Source organism: Alexandromys fortis, unplaced genomic scaffold, assembly GCF_014885135.2.
Source record: "Alexandromys fortis isolate MF-2015 unplaced genomic scaffold, M_Fortis_MF-2015_v1.1 scaffold_15, whole genome shotgun sequence".
NCBI classification, from domain to species: domain Eukaryota; kingdom Metazoa; phylum Chordata; class Mammalia; order Rodentia; family Cricetidae; genus Alexandromys; species Alexandromys fortis.
This window is the reverse complement of record NW_026067911.1, coordinates 3051800-3068609: the sequence shown is the minus strand read 5'-3', so window position 1 is coordinate 3068609 and position 16810 is coordinate 3051800. Positions and strand designations below refer to the sequence as shown.

Here is a 16810-nt window from a genome sequence, read left to right as displayed (position 1 = left end):
AGTGTGGTATTGGCATAAAAACAGAGAAGTCGACCAATGGAATCGCATAGAAGACCCGGAATTTAATCCCCAAACCTATGAACACCTCATTTTCGACAAAGGAGCTAAAAGTATACAATGGAAGAAAGAAAGCATCTTCAACAAATGGTGCTGGCACAACTGGATGTCAACCTGTAAAAGATTGAAATTAGACCCATATCTATCACCTTGCACAAAACTCAAGTCCAAATGGATCAAAGACCTCGTTTCACATCTTAGTGTAAAGTGGTGAAGTTAAAAACGGAGGCCCAGAGAATCTGCTTTCTCTGGGTCAGAGAGCTGGTGGTGGCATTGTGGACCGCCAGTGCCCTCATTTGTGTAAGTCTGCATCTAAGCGTTTAAGTTAGACATTCCACTCTTCGGTAGCAGCCTCTCCTCAGTTTTGCCCTTTGGCTCATGGGTTCCTATTTTGATCTGCTGTTCTCTGGGCTCCAGGCCTCTAGCCTGACACTTGCTCAGCTTGCCTCTTATGACTCATGACTTAAAAGCACTGTCTCCCCAACAGTCTCCTGAGCTGTCTCTTAACAATGCTCCAGATGTTATCCAGTTGCTGCATTGAAGCTTCCGTGGGCAAATGCTGGCTCTTCCCCTACTGTGAGCTTTGGGATGATACTAGTCCGTTTTGTATTACTGTCAGGAGGCAGACTAGCTTTATAAGGAAATGAGATTTACTTACCCCATTGTTTGGGGTCTGAAAACCCCAAAAGCATTGTACAGGTCCTGATAAGAGCCCCACAGGGGGCTCACAGGTGGCAGAGTGTGTGTATGAGGAAGTGACATGAAACAGGACACCAGAGAGGTTGAAATTCCTTAAGTCCTTCTGAGGATGGATCCTGATATTCCAATTTGCCTCATTTTTAAAGTTCTCACCATCATCCAATACCATGCAAAGGACCAATCATAGCTCATGAGCCTCTGAGGCAGGTGTGTGTGTGTGTGTGTGTGTGTGTTAGGAGATACAATGTCCTGAAACTTAGCAGTGCAGTACCAGAGTTCCGGCCTCACGCTCTTGCTAGGTCTCCTCACTTGCTGTGTCCTCTCCCGTTCCTCTGAGTGGTCACTGAGCACTGGCTGCTTTGTCAGGTCTTAGCAGAGCGATGCATCATTGTGTTGTGACCTGGACTCTCCAGAGTCTCTGCAGAGATCCATGACTGCACCCGTGGGACTTATTTCTCACCTTCTGGAAGCTGCCTGTGATTTTCGTCCCTTTCCCCCTCACCCCAACAGAAATAACATTCACTTGTCTTTGTGCTCCCAATTCTTCCTGCTTTGGGGAAATCACTCTGGTTAATTCAGCTTTCCTTTCTCTGGCTTCTTTGCTCCAGTCTTTCGATAGAACAGTCCACAGAACAGCCTGTTTCCTTTCTATCCTGCTGTAGTTGGGTTCTGATATTCAATTGAAGCAGTTAAAAAACTTTTCTCTTTTCCCAGCCACCTCCGTGTCTCCCTTCAGGACTGAGGGCCTAAGACTGCATCTGACTGAGTGTCGCTGCTAGCAGGTCACCAAAAGTGCCTGGCTTGTCAGGGACAGCTTGGTGGCCGTACCTGCGGGATGCATTTTAGGTCTGAGATTATTTACACTCTAGGGAGATTTGAGACTGTTTCTTGCTCTTCTTTCTTTGGCATCATTCTTTCTTGTCTTCTCTCTTTTCGGGCTGTCTTTTAAGCTCATGCCCCTCCATCCCTCAGTCATTAGTCACCTGCCCTTCCTCCGCTGCCATTTGGCCAGCCAGCCTACCTTCTTTCTCAGAAGATGCTCGTCTTCATGGGTTCTCCATGTCCTTGTTTTGCTGTTCTAAGTGTACGCTTCCAAGTCAATAGCTTCCTGGAACTGGATTGGACCATCCAAGTCTGACCTCGGATTTTTTTTTTTCAGGATTTCATAGGCTTCCCAGGTTCAGCATGTCATACTACACACGATAGCCTTCCTGCCAGCACTGTCCTTTTTTGTGACTTTCAGAAAGCCAGATTTTTTTTTTTTTTTTTAGGTTTTCCTTTTAGGTCTTGTTACCTGAACTTCCCACACAGCTCTGAAGTCTACTCTGTCTCCACCAACCCTGCTGTCATGGCTTAGTGCTCTGTGTTCCTCCAGGTACCTCCATGGGTAGGCTTGTCCTGTAGCTTGCTGGTTCATCTTCCTTCTTTGAAATGTATGGCTCTCACTCCTGGACTGTGCACTCCCTGTGATCTTTCTAAACGTATGCACAGTGCCTTCAGCCCAAAGCCCCGAGCCCTGTAGTGTCGTTACAAGATGCTCATGATTGGGCCCCACAGCCTTTTCAACCCTTGCTTTCTGCACTAAATGTGTGTTCTCCACATAGCTATTGCTGGAATGTGCCATGAGTTAGTGCCCATGTTCTTGTGTTCTCTACACGTATATGTGTGTTTCTCTACTTCTATCCTTCCTTCTCTTTTTCCTGTTGTCGTCTCTCCAGTTAAAAATATCTATTCATCTACCCATGCATTGATCCATCCATTGATCCATCCAGCTGTCCATTTATCTGTCTGTCTCTGTCTCTTTACTGATCCAGCCACCCAAATACCTACCCTCCCTCCTGTCCATCTGTCCATTCATACACCCACCCATCTGTCTGCTTTACCACCACCCACCTACCCTTCTGCCCATCCATACACCCTTTGCACCCAGCCTTCTGTCTGTCTATCCACCCACGTACCCGTGTACCCACCCGCCCACATATCCACCCATCTGTCTATCTATCCATCAGTTTATCCATTCATCTACTGATCCTCCAATTACTAAGTACTTTCTATATTTGAGGACCAATGTTCTTCTTACATGATCAGTCCTGATCATACCTCTACCTCCAGATAAACCAAGCATCTCCACTAATTGTATGGTCTCTTAGACTTCTCTTAGTACTTCTCAGAATCTATCCTGCCTTCTGCCTGCACTCAGGTACCTTCTGTGCTGGTGAGCTCTTCCGGAGAACCTTGTGTTTGCTCTCACAAACAGAACCTGACAACAGGCACAGCGCTAATTGCTAAGGGAGGAGTTTTAGTGCTTGAACCCTGTCCTAGGAGGGAGCAAAGGTCCTTAGTAAGAAGTCCCATTGTTCTCCCCCTCCGGGGGGTGCTTCTAATCTGAGTCTAAGGTTTGAACCCACATCTGGAAGAGACACAGTTGCCAGCCAGGCTCCGTGTAGATGGCCACATTTGTAGACCATCTTTTTCAATTTCCTCTTCTATCATGCAGAAATAGAGGTGGAAGAACACCGCAGCAGCAGTCTGTACAGACAAGTGGCCCCTGGCCATGTGAAGTGAATCTTTGGTCCAGGTTTTGCTTTTGCTATAGCTCACTTTGTTTATTAACTTATATTTGAGGAAGGTGAATGGTGGGGAGGAGACAGAGGTTCTGGAATCATGGAAGAGAGGGATTTTTTTCTTTTCCTTTTTCCCCCCTTGAGAGAGGATTTCTCTGTAGCTTTAGAGCCTGTCCTGGAATTTGTTCTGTAGAGCAGGCTGGCCTCGAACTCACAGAGATCCACCTGCCTCTGCCTCCCTAGTGCTGGTATTAAAGGCGTGTGTCACCACCGCCTGACCAGGAGAGGGATTCTAGAACAGAAGACATCCAGTTGGCACTTGAGTTTGGAGAGCCATGTTTTTGAGCTGAGTGTTTTGAGATTGCTATGAGGGGAACTGTAAACCCATAGTAGAAGCTATTAAAAAAAGATGATATTACAAAAATGAGTTGGCTTTCAGTATCAAATAATAAAAGGCGGGGAAGTAGGCTTAGGACTCCTAAGACAAGTAAGGAGGAAAATAAAAGAAATACTGGGTGCACAGCATGGCTGACTCATGTGACTGTGCAGAAAGGAATGGGGTGGACCCTGCATGTAACGGATCTGTGTTCTCTAACAGTCAGAAGATGCATGGTATGAAAGTAGATGGTGAGAGGAAATTGTTACAATCATATTTGCTGGGACTGTCCAGCCATTTGATGGGAACTCACTCACTGCTTCTGAGGACTCCCCCCAATGGCGGCGGACATACGATGCTTGACATGGGGTAGCTTGCCTGTGGGTGCCCCTCCTCAGATGATCAGAATATCAACAGGTAATAAGTCTTTGAACAGTTAGTGTTGAGCATACCCAGGGCCAAGGACCGAGAATCCTTGTGTAGGCAAGGGGACAGGTAGCTCACATCTGTCCTTAGCTTAGACTCCAGGTCTCCCAAGAGGGATCACTGACCACCAAAGTTTAAGAACAGGCTTCATCTCTGTCTCTGGCTTGAACTTCCTTCTCCAAGAGGGATTCCTGTAGAACTCAGTGAAAATAATCCACAGGGTCAAGAGAATGGTCCTCCTCCCATCTGCAAGGATTGAGGTCGTTTCCTCTTGGCTTTAACTGGGGACCTGTGGACCACACAGTTTGTTAGCAGACTGTTTCATGGGCTGTGTTGTAATGATCTGTTGTTTTCTTTTCAGAAGGTAAGAGCAGCATCTGCTGGAGCACTACCCAAAAGGAGGAATTCCAAGTTATTTTTAGGTAAAACAGTTACCAATCATGTGCATGCTATATTCTGTCTTTCTGTCTTGTTTCTAGGGGCAGGGATGGGGATGCCGGGTTGAACACTGTCTCTCTTTGCCATTTCCCTAGCAGAGAAGAGTACTTAGAGCACGGATTCGGATCCTGGGCATTGAAGCAATTATGGCAGCTAGAAAGGAATTATTGTCTGCTTTTGGTTGCTTTCTGTGTGTCTCCTGTCTGTGACTCTCTTTCTGTGTCTTGTTCTGTCTCTCACTATCTCTGTTTCTGTGTTGTCTTCTCCTCATCTTGTCCCATGTAGTTCAGTGGTTGAGTCTATTACCCTCTACCTTATTTTTTGGGACAGAGTCTCTCATTGAACCTGGAGCTCAGCAATTCAGTTAGACTGACTGTCAACTAGCCCCAGGACCCCTCATGTCTCTGCCTCCCACACAGGGATTATAACCGCCTACATCTACACACAATAAAACACACACACTGGGACATCCCAGAGGTATTAGCTATGGGGTTGGCCTACTAATTTTTAGCACCCATTATTAGTTCTGGCCTGCAACAATGATTGTTTGATATTCTTCATTAAGAAGAACTAGTCTTGTTTATGCAAATGATCACTGATTTCTAAATCACATAAGTAGCCTAAGATTTGTAAAAACATCTGAACGCACTATTGTATACATGTGGATAAGTGTATGCATGCATGCATGCCTCTATATTTGTGTATGTATATATATGTATATGTATATATGTATGTATGTATCTGCACTTATGTGGATGTAGGCACATGTGTGTGTATAATACACACACGTGCACATATTTGATTGAAACCTGGCAGTGTGTAGGAGAACATACTACAGATTGCTAACAGTAGTAGCTCTTTTCTTAGGCTAAGAAGGGCCTGATTCTGGTTTTCTTTTTGCTTATCCTTATTTACATCTTTTGTTTGCTGAAGCTATAGTCTTGCTCTGTGGCCCAGGCTGGCCTGGAATTCCTCCGCTCTGCGTAGGAGATCTTCCCATCTCAGCCTCTTTAAGTAGTGGGACCACTGTGCGCATCACCACATCCCGCTAGCTTTTCTCTGCCACTGTAATGAAAAGAGACAGAGATGGGGGTGGCTCATTTGGTCCTGTGGCCTGCCGTGCACACATGAGAGCTTGAGTTTGGATCCTCAGCAACCACAACTACATAAATATCAGGTGTGGTAGCACATGCATGCAGGGAACGCAGAGAGGGTGGCTAATCCCTGGAGCACATTGTCCAGCCAGCCTAGCTGAACTAATAAGACCCTGTCCATCCCCTCCCCTGCCTCCCCAAATAAGGTTGAGAGTGATCAAGAAAGACACTCCATGTCAATCCCTGGCTTTCACCTTACATGTGAAAACATGTATGTTCACACACATGTGTGAATGTACAAACACATAGACATACAATCACCACACACACAAAGAACAGACACATGAACTCTTTGAGAAGGGAAGCCATTGAAGCAGCCGTGAAACTAGCTGTGCTTCTATGCTTGGTCCTCAGCACTGTGTGCCACCCAGGGTGTCTTCCCTCCAGCTCCCCAGCTGTGGTTTTCTTCAGAAGAGTCACCTCAAGATTCTTGGGAGTAGCTTTGCTTCACTGGCAACCTTCTCATTGGCTCAGCTCACCCTGTGCCTCAGCCCCACCTACCAATCAGACAGACGAAGCCACCAGAGAATAGCCTAGAATGAGCACCTGGGCTGAAAGGGTCAGGCTCATGGCCGTGCTTGAGTGACTGGTCTCCCAAGCGCCTGCGCTGTTATCTAGAAAGTGACTTTTTGTGAGTTAAACGATCTCAGCAATGGATGTAGAAATCATTGAACAATTTGACCCTGTTGTTACTGCCGTTTCAGTTTCTTGAGACTCTCAAACTCACCATAGTGGAGGCTTTCCCTTTAAGTTTCTATTTATTTATTTATTTATTTATTTATTTATTTATTTATTATTTATTTATTTATTAAAGATTTCTGTCTCTTCCCCACCGCCGCCTCCCCTTTCCCTCCCCCAATCAAGTCCCCCTCCCTCGTCAGCCCAAAGAGCAATCAGGGTTCCCTGCCCTGTGGGAAGTCCAAGGACCACCCACCTCCATCCAGGTCTAGTAAGGTGAGCATCCACGAAACTGCCTAGGCTCCCACAAAACCAATAGGTGCAGTAGGATCAAAAACCTATTGCCACTGTTCTTGAGGTCTCAGTAGTCCTCATTGTCCGCTATGTTCAGCGAGACCGGTTTTAACCCGGGCTTTTTCAGACCCAGGCCAGCTGGTTGTTTCCTAAACTGCCCGTCTCCTCTGGGACCGCCTTGTTAAGTTAGTAATCTGTCACGTGGGCGGTCATTATTTTGGTGTTTCTGAATCTTAGGATTTAGAGCCTTTGATTATGTTTGGGTTATGTTTTGCTGTGTCTTACGTTTTACTTAAAAGGGTCCTGCTTTTGAGAGTGAAAAGCAGAGCTACACATGAAAGTAGGGCAACGCTTCATGAAAGGTAGTGATAGGGTTTAGATCCTTGGTTCTCGGGTGCCTGCTGCCGCCTAGTCATTCTCTTCTGCCCACTGGGTCTGTTTGTTTGTGTGACTCTGCCTGTGAGTGGAACATCACTTGACTTTTTTGTCACCATAGTCCCAAACATATAAACACAAACATGACCTGGGCCGCTGACATCCCTGTGAGAACAAGGCTGCGCTGTCCATGTAAATATTATGACCAAACATCTCCTTGGGCTGTCATCTAACCTTTACCAGCGAGGAGCCAAGCACAGAGGGTGGCCTGGCAGAGGGTTGGCCAGAAGCCTGTTGTATTTACAGAGAATTCGCTAGGCCCTAGGACAACAGGACTGCTCACATAATGGGTCCCTTCTGTCTTTCGAGATTTCAACCACTATTCGAGGTGGGAGAACAGAGAGAAGGAGAGGCAATGAGGGAGATGGGGTGGATTCCTAAACAACAGCCACTGCTTACTGGAGACCTACCTTGCGCTGGGTCTCTTCTCTGCCACGTCTCATTTCTCTCTTCTGTAAGAGGAGTGCATCCCTTTCCACGCTGAACATGATGAAAGTGCAAAGGTTAGAGTCTGTGACTTGCTTAAAGTTACAGTAAATGTGGACCAGCATCAAAGCCAGCTTCACCACTCTCAGTGTGCTTCTTCTGGACAGGGAAAGTGGCTCAGTTAATAAAGGGCTTGCTTTGCAAGCCCGGGGACCCTGATTGGTCCCCAGACCCTGCCATCCCCATGGGTGTGTGATATATGCTTGTAATCCGGCACTGGGAAGGCCAAAACAGGCAGATTTCTAGGGCTCACTGGCCAGCTGATCTCGCTGAATCTGTGAGCTTCATGCTAGTGAGAGACCTTCTCTCAAAATACAAGATGGATGACTCCTGAGGAATGATACCTGAGGTTGACCTTTGGCCTTCACACACACACACACACACACACACACACACACACACACACACACACACACCGAGAGAGAGAGAGAGAGAGAGAGAGAGAGAGAGAGAGAGAGATACAGACACACACAGGCATGTGCACATACATAATTTGTTTCCTTTGTTCTTCTGAAATTATGGCCCTAAACTCTTAGTGGAAACATCTGTTTCTTTAAAGCCTATAATTCTGTTTTTAGCATGTATGCCCATTCTGTGAGGCTTTATGATGTGACACAGTCATTGATGTACAAATATGCACCTTTTAGGAAAGATGGCAGGGTCTGTGTCTTCCGGTGTGGGGCAGCAGGATGGTCCTTTCTGTCAGGGTCGGATCCTGTGTGTTAAGCCTGTGGATTCCCTGTGAGGGTTGCACTGGTTTGGACCTCCCTTTCCTCACTTCTTTTCTTTGTTTTTATTCTCTCCTCAGATCTGGATATGGATGATGACTTAAATAGTGACGATTATGAATATGAAGACGAAGCCAAACTTGTTATATTCCCAGACCACTATGAAATAGCCCTTCCAAACATCGAGGAGTTGCCAGCCCTGGTCAGTGAGCATGCACATGGCTGTGTGTCATGTGTGTGTGTGTGTGTGTGTGTGTGTGTGTGTGTGCGCGCGTGTGCATGTGTGTATGTGGCTGTGTGTCAAATATGTGTGTGTGAGTGTGCACATGACTGTGTCAAGTTGTGTGAGTGTGCATGTAGCTGTATGTCAGGTGTGTGTGTTTGAGCGTGCATTTGACTGTGTGTGCACATGGCTGTATGTCCTCTGTGTGTGTGTGTGTGTGTGTGTGGTGGGGTGGGGTGGGGAAGGCTGGTCCAGAGGAAGAGGATAAAATGGAGCAAAAGCTGGGTGTGGGGGCACATGATTGTGATCCCAGCACTAAGGATGCTGAAGCAGGAGAATTGTGAGATTGAAGCTAGCCTGGGCTAAATAGTTCAAGGCCACTTAGAGCCTCATAATGAGCCCTGTCTCAAAAACAAAACAAAACAGAACTCCCAAACAAATAAATAAAAATAGTGTGAACAGGAGCATCTATCTCCTCTGAGGTCTCACAGAGTGGCCTTTCTTTATTGCTGCCCGACCCCCATCTCTACTGGGTTTTCTTTGCCCATGGCTGGGCTCCTCTAGACTGGGCTGGCTCCTGTGTCTTTGCTGGGATTGTCAAAGACTGCACCTCACAGCTGCTGGGACAGCTGGAGAGGGACTGTTTTGGTTGGAGGGATGGCGGTGTGTTTGTCAGGTTTTCACGCTGCCTTTCTGTGTAAGATTTTGTTTGAAGACTGGAAGAGTTTGCCTGTTGGGCCAGCGGCAGCAGCACAGTTATAAAAAGAACCAACTGCTCTTACAGCCCGGCCTGGGGAGCCTGGGGGAGACACACTCACCTCAGCTTTGCTCCTCCGAGAACTAAGATGACTCTTTCAGATTTTTGGTAGTGAGCTCACCCTACCCCCTCTCCCTTCTTTTTTCTTGCATCTTCTCGGAGTCAGTTTCAGGGAAAGGTCTTGCTTTTCCTGGAGAAACCAGGTGCTGGTCTGGTGGCAGGGTGGGGAAGCTGCCTATTGCATTTGATTCTAGAGTCCTCAGAGAGGTCACAGGACTGCTGTGGTGCATGATGTCCTTCTTGCTTCTCCCTGGCTTCCTGTGTGGCTTCCAACAGTCTGTCCCCTTCTGAACGAATACTTCTGTTTCCTACAGCCTGGTTCCAGAGGGCAGTGGGGGCAAGGTGGGTTAATTTAGACATGCCAGTTCATTTTGCCCTCTTCAGACTCTGCCAGAGCCAAAGCCCGGCCTGGGGGGTCCCAGAACCTTCTGACGGACCCTAACCAGCAAGAACTATCTACTCAGTTGCTCCTGCCCAAAGGGGATGTTTGTGCTTAGCATTTCCATGTTCAGAGGGACTAGGTTTCTCACATAACCTATTTTCTTCTGATCTATCACATAGCTAAATTTAAGACCATAGAAGTCAAAGCGCCGTGCATCTGTCGGCTGCAGCCCTCCCACTTACTAAATGTAAGGCATCCTTTTCCATATGAGGTGTTCAGTGAGGCTTGTGGAAATGAAATTACTGTTGCTTTCTCGGATTTCCCGTGTTGACTCATATGGCTGTTACCAGGAATAAAATACATTAGTGGATAAAATGGTCTTAACCTGAAGTGCACCAACGCTTGCATCTCTAAGGCTGAGAGTGCTGTTATATTTATTTTATGTGCATTGGTGTTTTGCCTGCATGTATGTATGAGGGTGTCAGACCCCCTGGAACTGGAGTTACATAGTTGTTAGCTGCCATGTGCGTGCTGGGGATTGAACTGGAGTCCTTAACCCTGAGCCGTCTCTCCAGCTCCAACGCTGAGAGTTCTTATTGCTCCAGCTCAATATAATCCTGGTTTTACTGTGGGAAGGGAAGCAAAGAAGCGTATTGTTATTATGTGAAGGTTTCTGTGTGGAAAAATGTAAATATGAAGAAAAAGCCTCAAACCAGCCCCAGTGAGTGATGCTTGTAATCCAGCACAAGGGAGCTGAAACAGGAGGATGGCTAGGAATTCGGTACTGCAGAGTAAGATCCTGTCTCAAACAAACAAACAAACAAACAAGCAACAAAAACCAAACCAAAATAAAACAAAAAACCCCACCAACCCAAACCAAAACTCAAAAGACAAAGACCCATTCCCCATATGCTACTGTTGAAACATCCTTTTATTCAGAGAGTAAGCTCAAAGATGTAAGGACACGCCCTACAAATCCCAAGCCAGCAAGATCCATCAAAATCTTTAGTAACAGTCTTTGAGGATACTTTAAAATGAAAATTTGAATAAAATGTCTTTTTAAGAAACGGTTTCAAAAATGAAAAACGAAAGAACTCTGAAATCAAGCTACTTGAGAAGAAACCTCAACCCTGGTTTGCAACCCTGGTACTAGTCGTGGGCTTTAGCTACACCCAAGAGTTTAGTCAGTTCTTCTTTACATGCATTTGCTATGTTTTTAGTGTTTGAGGACTTTCTTTTGAACTTTTAAATAAAAAGAAAATGCTTAGTCTAAAAAGAGTGTTTAAGGTCTCTTGCGTGTGTCACCACAGGGCATTCTGAGTTACCCCGAGTCCCATCAGAGAGGCAGACGACCTCTGAGTGGACGGGCTCACAGGGGGGACCCCAGAGCCTGGCATCTGGAGCTCCGATAGTGGGGCGTTTGTCCTGCTCAACAGCTCTGGGTGGAGCAGGCTGCCCCGAGCTTGCTGATTGCCACAGTAGACCCCATCATAGCTGACTCCAGCCCAACCACGAGGTCCCTGGGTGTGCTGGAAGAAAGACTACTGTTTGGAATTTGCCACACTCAGCTAACACAGATGTCAGAACATCAGGAGCGTAGACAGAGGTGACTGAAAGTAACAGTCAAGCAACGAGGAAGGACCGGAGCTTGAATACGTGGCCTCTCAAGGGTAATTATTGTGAGGTAATTGATTTTAAGAATGATTGTGTTTAGCAGGTGTCTAGCAGAATTTCTTAATTTTTCCTTTCCTTTCCTAATTACTTGATATATACGAACATAATCTTAGGGCTAGGGTGTGGCTCGCTGGCAGAGTGTTGATTACACTGTGCCATGGCCTTTTGTTTTGTTCTGCTCTGAGACAGGTCCATGCCCCCTAGCCTAGGCTGTGTGCCATGTCAGTCCTCATGACTCCTGGGTTGCGTTCTGGGATTCGGATCTATCCTCTCCAACACGTAACATCTTTCTGGTGAAAGCATCCAGAATCCTTTGTGATGTATGAAAATGCACTGTGTTTGGGTACCAAGAGTTCCCTTACATAGCCAACTTTCATCTCTCCCGCTCGATCCCCTCCCTAGCTCGAGGTAACCACCAGACTACTAAACTTAATGGGACTAACTTTGTAATGTTCCACACGTGAGTGAGAACACGTGGTACTTGTCTTTCTGTGCCTGGCTGACTGCACTCAACATAACGGTCTTCAGTTTTATCTGTGATGTTGCAAATGGTGGGATCTCACTAACTGTCCTCGATACACAGCGTTCCGTTGTGTGTAGGCATCACACTGTCTCCAGCCAGCAGTTGATGACACTTAGTGTGTCCTCTTTTCTTGGCTGTAGTGACCAGCACTGTGACAAATATAGGGACAATGCTGAATTTCTTAAAACTGAACAATCAATTCTCAGGGGTTGGGTTTGAACCAGTTCCTGGGAAGCACTGGATTTGAGGCCTCTGAGAGTAGAGGTGGAGTCCAGGTCTCCTCACTTCAATCCAGCATCAACTCAAGGGGAACGAACTTGGTGTAGGTATAGGATCATCAGCCTGACCTCAGCCATGACCCATGAAAACGATGATTTTGGAAGACACCAGGCCAGAGTTTTATGGCCGCCCCAGGGGCCTGAGGAAATTTTGTTGGCTGTCGCCTGAAAAGAAATTCAAAGAAAAGAAGTTTTATCTGACTCTTGAATGTCAAAACCCCTGTCAGTGATGCGTGTGTGGTGTGTGGAGAAAGTGCCTAGCGGGGTGGAGCATGACCCAGGCAGCTGCTGGGGATGGGAAGCTGCATTGAGGATGTTGGCTGCCGGGGTGCGATGCTTAGGCTGTCAGGTCCAGGCATGGACTCTGCCAGGAGGTGGGAGATGCCCTGTGATGATTGACAGCACAGCTCACGGTAGGGTGTATCCATGACGGATGGGTAGGGGTGCCCATGTTGAAGGTCTAACTATCCACGCATGCCTGTGCTCACAGGACTAAGCTTTCTGGGGCCCCAAAGAATGTGATTGGCTTTTTTTTTCCCACTCTGCATACATTTCCCAGAATTCACACTGCATCTTATATTGGAGTCCTGTTTCTTTTTATTACCAAATAAAATTCCACTTTGGTTTTTCATTCTATTGATCATTGCTAGGCATTTGGGCAGCTTTCGTTTTGTAACCAAATCAGCTTTGTAACAGCTCTGTCTTACTCCGTCCTCTTGTAACTACATTTTCCTGTCCCTTGGATGTCTCTCTAGCTGTTCATCTGCCGCGTCCTGCGACCACTGTTTGATCATTGGAAGAACGGCTGGACTGTTTTCAAAGTGGCCGTGCTGTGACTCTCCAGCAGAATTTACGTTTTCCACGAGCTAGGGATTAGCTTGCAGCCTTAGACGCACGCGCGTTGAGAGAAAGCAGAGGGCACCCAGCGGGCGCCACACATCTGCTTGTGAGTGGACCCATGTAGCACAGAGACACCCAGGCATGTCCTCTGCCAGCCTCATGTCTGTGTCAGACTAAGAAGAGCTGGACTGTGTCCGTTCCATTCAAAGTGCCCTTGACCCCTTGCCGCGTGAGTTGAGGATATTGGATATCTTGGTACATTAGGAGGAAACACAGCCCTCGGGCAGATTCTGGGCATTCCTGTTCATAACTTGCTCCCTCACCCTTTTCACCCCACTTGCTAAGTGATAGGGATGATTCCGTGTGAATGCTAAGCTTGAGCTATGAGTGGAATCTTCTTCCGTGTTCTCATGTCATCGGCAGTACCCCGAGCTCCATGCCTGGGCCAAACCTAGGTAGACTGGGGGGAAATGGACCTCACTGTGGTGATTGAATTTCCGCAGTGAGGCTGCTGCATTTCTAAGTAAGCTTCTGTGTTCGCTTCTGGAAGCTGAGTTTTTAGTACCTGGCTTTGTCTCCTAGGTAACGATCGCCTGTGATGCAGTGCTCAGCTCGAAGTCGCCATACAGGAAGCAGGACCCCGACACGTGGGAAAATGAACTGCCGGTATCGAAGTATGCCAACAACCTCGCCCAGCTGGACAACGGGGTCAGGGTTCCTCCCAGGTGAGAGTCTGCCAGCGAAATGGAACCTTAGCTCCCCCCCCCCCCCCAAACTGGTCGAAGCAACTTCTGATTTTCTACCTTTTCTCTGAATTAGCAGTATTATATTTTCATAGCAGATGCTTTTTAAAATGAGTTCAATAAAAACCAGAAATTGTTAATAGAAACAAGTCAGGCTCTGAAAGACAAAATCCATTTTTTCTCTCATATATGTACTTAGATTTAAAGCTGTTTAAGTGTTTACACACATATACACGTATGTACATATATGTTGTGTATGTACAGATCATGAAACTTGGAAGGGGATCATGATGACAGGAAGAGGTCTTAAGTGACAGAGTAAAAGAGGACAATGGGGCACATATGATATGAAAACAGAGGGGGAGAAGTGTGGGCATGGGGGGCTGTGGAGGAAGACTTGTTAGAGCTGACTATGATGACCCACATGCATGGAGTGTCCTAATGAGACCCACCATTTTGTATGCTAACTTTAACAATCATTCTACAAAAGAAAGAAGAAAGAACACAACATAGATAAAAAAACTTCCTCCTGGACATGCCTGGACCTTTGCAGCTGGTGCCGGGCTCTCAGGCCTAAGCCTAAGCCCAGGCTCTGTCCTGCAGCGAGGCTGGTGCTTGCACACACGTGCAGCTCTGCACAGGGACCTTACACTCGGCAACACCGCCTCCGCAGTGTGTGGGATGGTCGGACATGCCAGTTGAAGCTGTTGTCCTCTAGGACCTCACGCCGGCGGTAGAGGGGTGAGTCAGCACTCAGTCTCCTGCTGCCTTGGGGAAGACATCCCCTGCAGTTTCTCATCAGGCTCCAAGTCTGTGTGATAGTCACTTGGTGACAAAACTTGTGCTGGCTTCTCCCTTTTCTTCCCCGTTCTGCTGGGATCAGCTGCACACATCCAGATCTATGTGTCAGAGTTCATACTAGGTGATCTGACTCTGGCAGTAGGCCAGAGTGCTCTTTGGGATGCAGGAACATCCCTGAAGGCAGATCTCCGAGGGAAAGAGCAGATGGTGCTTAGGAGTATGTCCAGTTTCAGCGACCTGTGACCACACTGCTGTCTGTTGTAGTTTTGGAGAAGTCACATCACTTCTGGGCCTCGTTTCCTCCCTCTGTAGAAAGGATTGTGACACTAACCCTGAGCAGAATTTTCTAGAATTAGATGGACTTTCTGCTAGCTATGTGACCCATAACTGAAATTTAGCATTCAGTTTGGGCCACTTACTTTCTTAATTTAGAATTGGAATAGGTATGTCAGTCATCTTTTATAGCAAATGCCTGAGCTAGATCAACCGTTAATGGAGGAGCATTGGTCTTTGCTCGTGGTTTTGGAGGCATCATGGTTAGCTGGCCCATGGCATCACTTGTGATTGTCTTTAGTCAGTGATGATCCAGGTACCGTGGGGGAACCTGTGGTGGTACGGACTGTTTAGCTCAGGGTGGGCTGAAAGGAGAGAGAAAAGGGGTCCCGAGCTCTAATGTTTGGATGAAAGGAAAGAGAAGAGGGGGTCCTGAGCTCTAATGTTCCCTTTGAAAGTGTTTCCCAATGGGTGCTGAAGAGGTGGCTCAGCGGTTAAGAGCACTTGCTGCTCGTGCAGAGGACCCAGGTTTGGTTCCCAGAACCCACATGGAAACTTAAAACTGTCTGTAACTCCAGTTCTAGGGGATCCTGTGCTCTCTTCTGTCTTCCACTGGCACCGTGCACATACACAGTACACTTGCATACATGCAGGCAAAACACCTGTACACATAACATAATAAAAGTAAATAAAACTTAAAAATAAAAAGTACCCTCAATAAATCCAAAACTTTCTCTTCAGCTATACTTCTTTAAAGTATATTAATTATACACAATAATGTTTTTTATTAATAACCAGCAATAATTTAATGTTTATTTTAATGATGTTTAATTTTTAATACATAATAAGGTTTCATGTTTCATTGTTGTTTTAGATTAGTCCTTTTTTCTGTGGTAAAACACCATGACCAAAAGTGACTTGTGGAAGAAAGGGTTTATTTCATCTTATCCTTCCAGTTAACAGTTCACTGAGGAAAGTCAGGGCAGGAACCCAAGCAAGGCTGGAACCTGGATGCAGGAAGGGAGATGCTGCTTACTGGCTTGCTCCTCAAGTCTTGCCCAGCCTCCTTTCTTATACACTCCAGGACCAGGGATGGTACCACCTGCAGTGAGTTAGGCCCTCCCACACCAGCCATCAATCAAGAAAACACCTTCCATGTTTGCCCGCAGACCAATCTTATGGAGGCATTTTTTTAATTGAATTTTTTTTTTTTTAAAATTCTGTCTTCCAAAAAACCTCTGTCAAGCACCGGACTGAAATCTCAAGGTCCAAATCAGGAGCAGAAGGAGAGAGAGCACAAGCAAGGAACTCAGGACCGCGAGGGGTGCACCCACACACTGAGACAATGGGGATGTTCTATTGGGAACTCACCAAGGCCAGCCAGCCTGGGTCTGAAAAAGCCTGGGTTAAAACCGGTCTTGCTGAACATAGTGGACAATGAGGACTACTGAGACCTCAAGAACAATGGCAATAGGTTTTTGGTCCTACTGCACGTATTGGCTTTGTGGGAGCCTAGGCAGTTTGGATGCTCATCTTACTAGACCTGGATGGAGGTGGGTGGGCCTTGGACTTCCCACAGGGCAGGGAACCCTGATTGCTCTTTGGGCTGATGAGGGAGGGGGTCTTGTTTGGGGGAGGGGGAGGGAAATGGGAGGCGGCGGTGGGGAAGAGACAGAAATCTTTAATAAATAAATAAAAAAAATAAAAAAAATGGAAAAAAAGATTTACATCAAATAACAAAGAAAGCTCAAAATACAACATTAATAAACCTGCATTAAAAAGAAAAGAAAATAGCCAGGCAATAGCCCTATACTACTGTGATGATATTAAGAGATTAAGGTAATGTTTCTATGAGTGAAGTAACATTTGAGCAGTCTGCATTGTAGAAATTATCATTCAATCATCAAAACATAGGGTTTAA

The 16810-nt window shown here is 46.5% G+C and overlaps 1 protein-coding gene across 4 annotated transcripts in view; it reads left to right on the top strand.

Annotated features, from left to right (window-relative positions):
* Positions 1 to 16810, top strand: part of Usp13 (ubiquitin specific peptidase 13) — a 117371-nt gene that overhangs the window by 26358 nt on the left and 74203 nt on the right. For 2 of the 4 annotated variants that reach the window (XM_050138372.1, XM_050138374.1), the window contains 3 exons: positions 4487 to 4544; positions 8416 to 8537; positions 13655 to 13797. In XM_050138372.1, coding sequence (XP_049994329.1) covers positions 4487 to 4544; positions 8416 to 8537; positions 13655 to 13797 — 323 coding nt within the window. Of the gene's footprint in view, positions 1 to 4483; positions 4545 to 8415; positions 8538 to 13654; positions 13798 to 16810 lie in introns of all 4 variants that reach the window. The other 2 variants (XM_050138373.1, XM_050138371.1) reach the window with 1 other exon arrangement.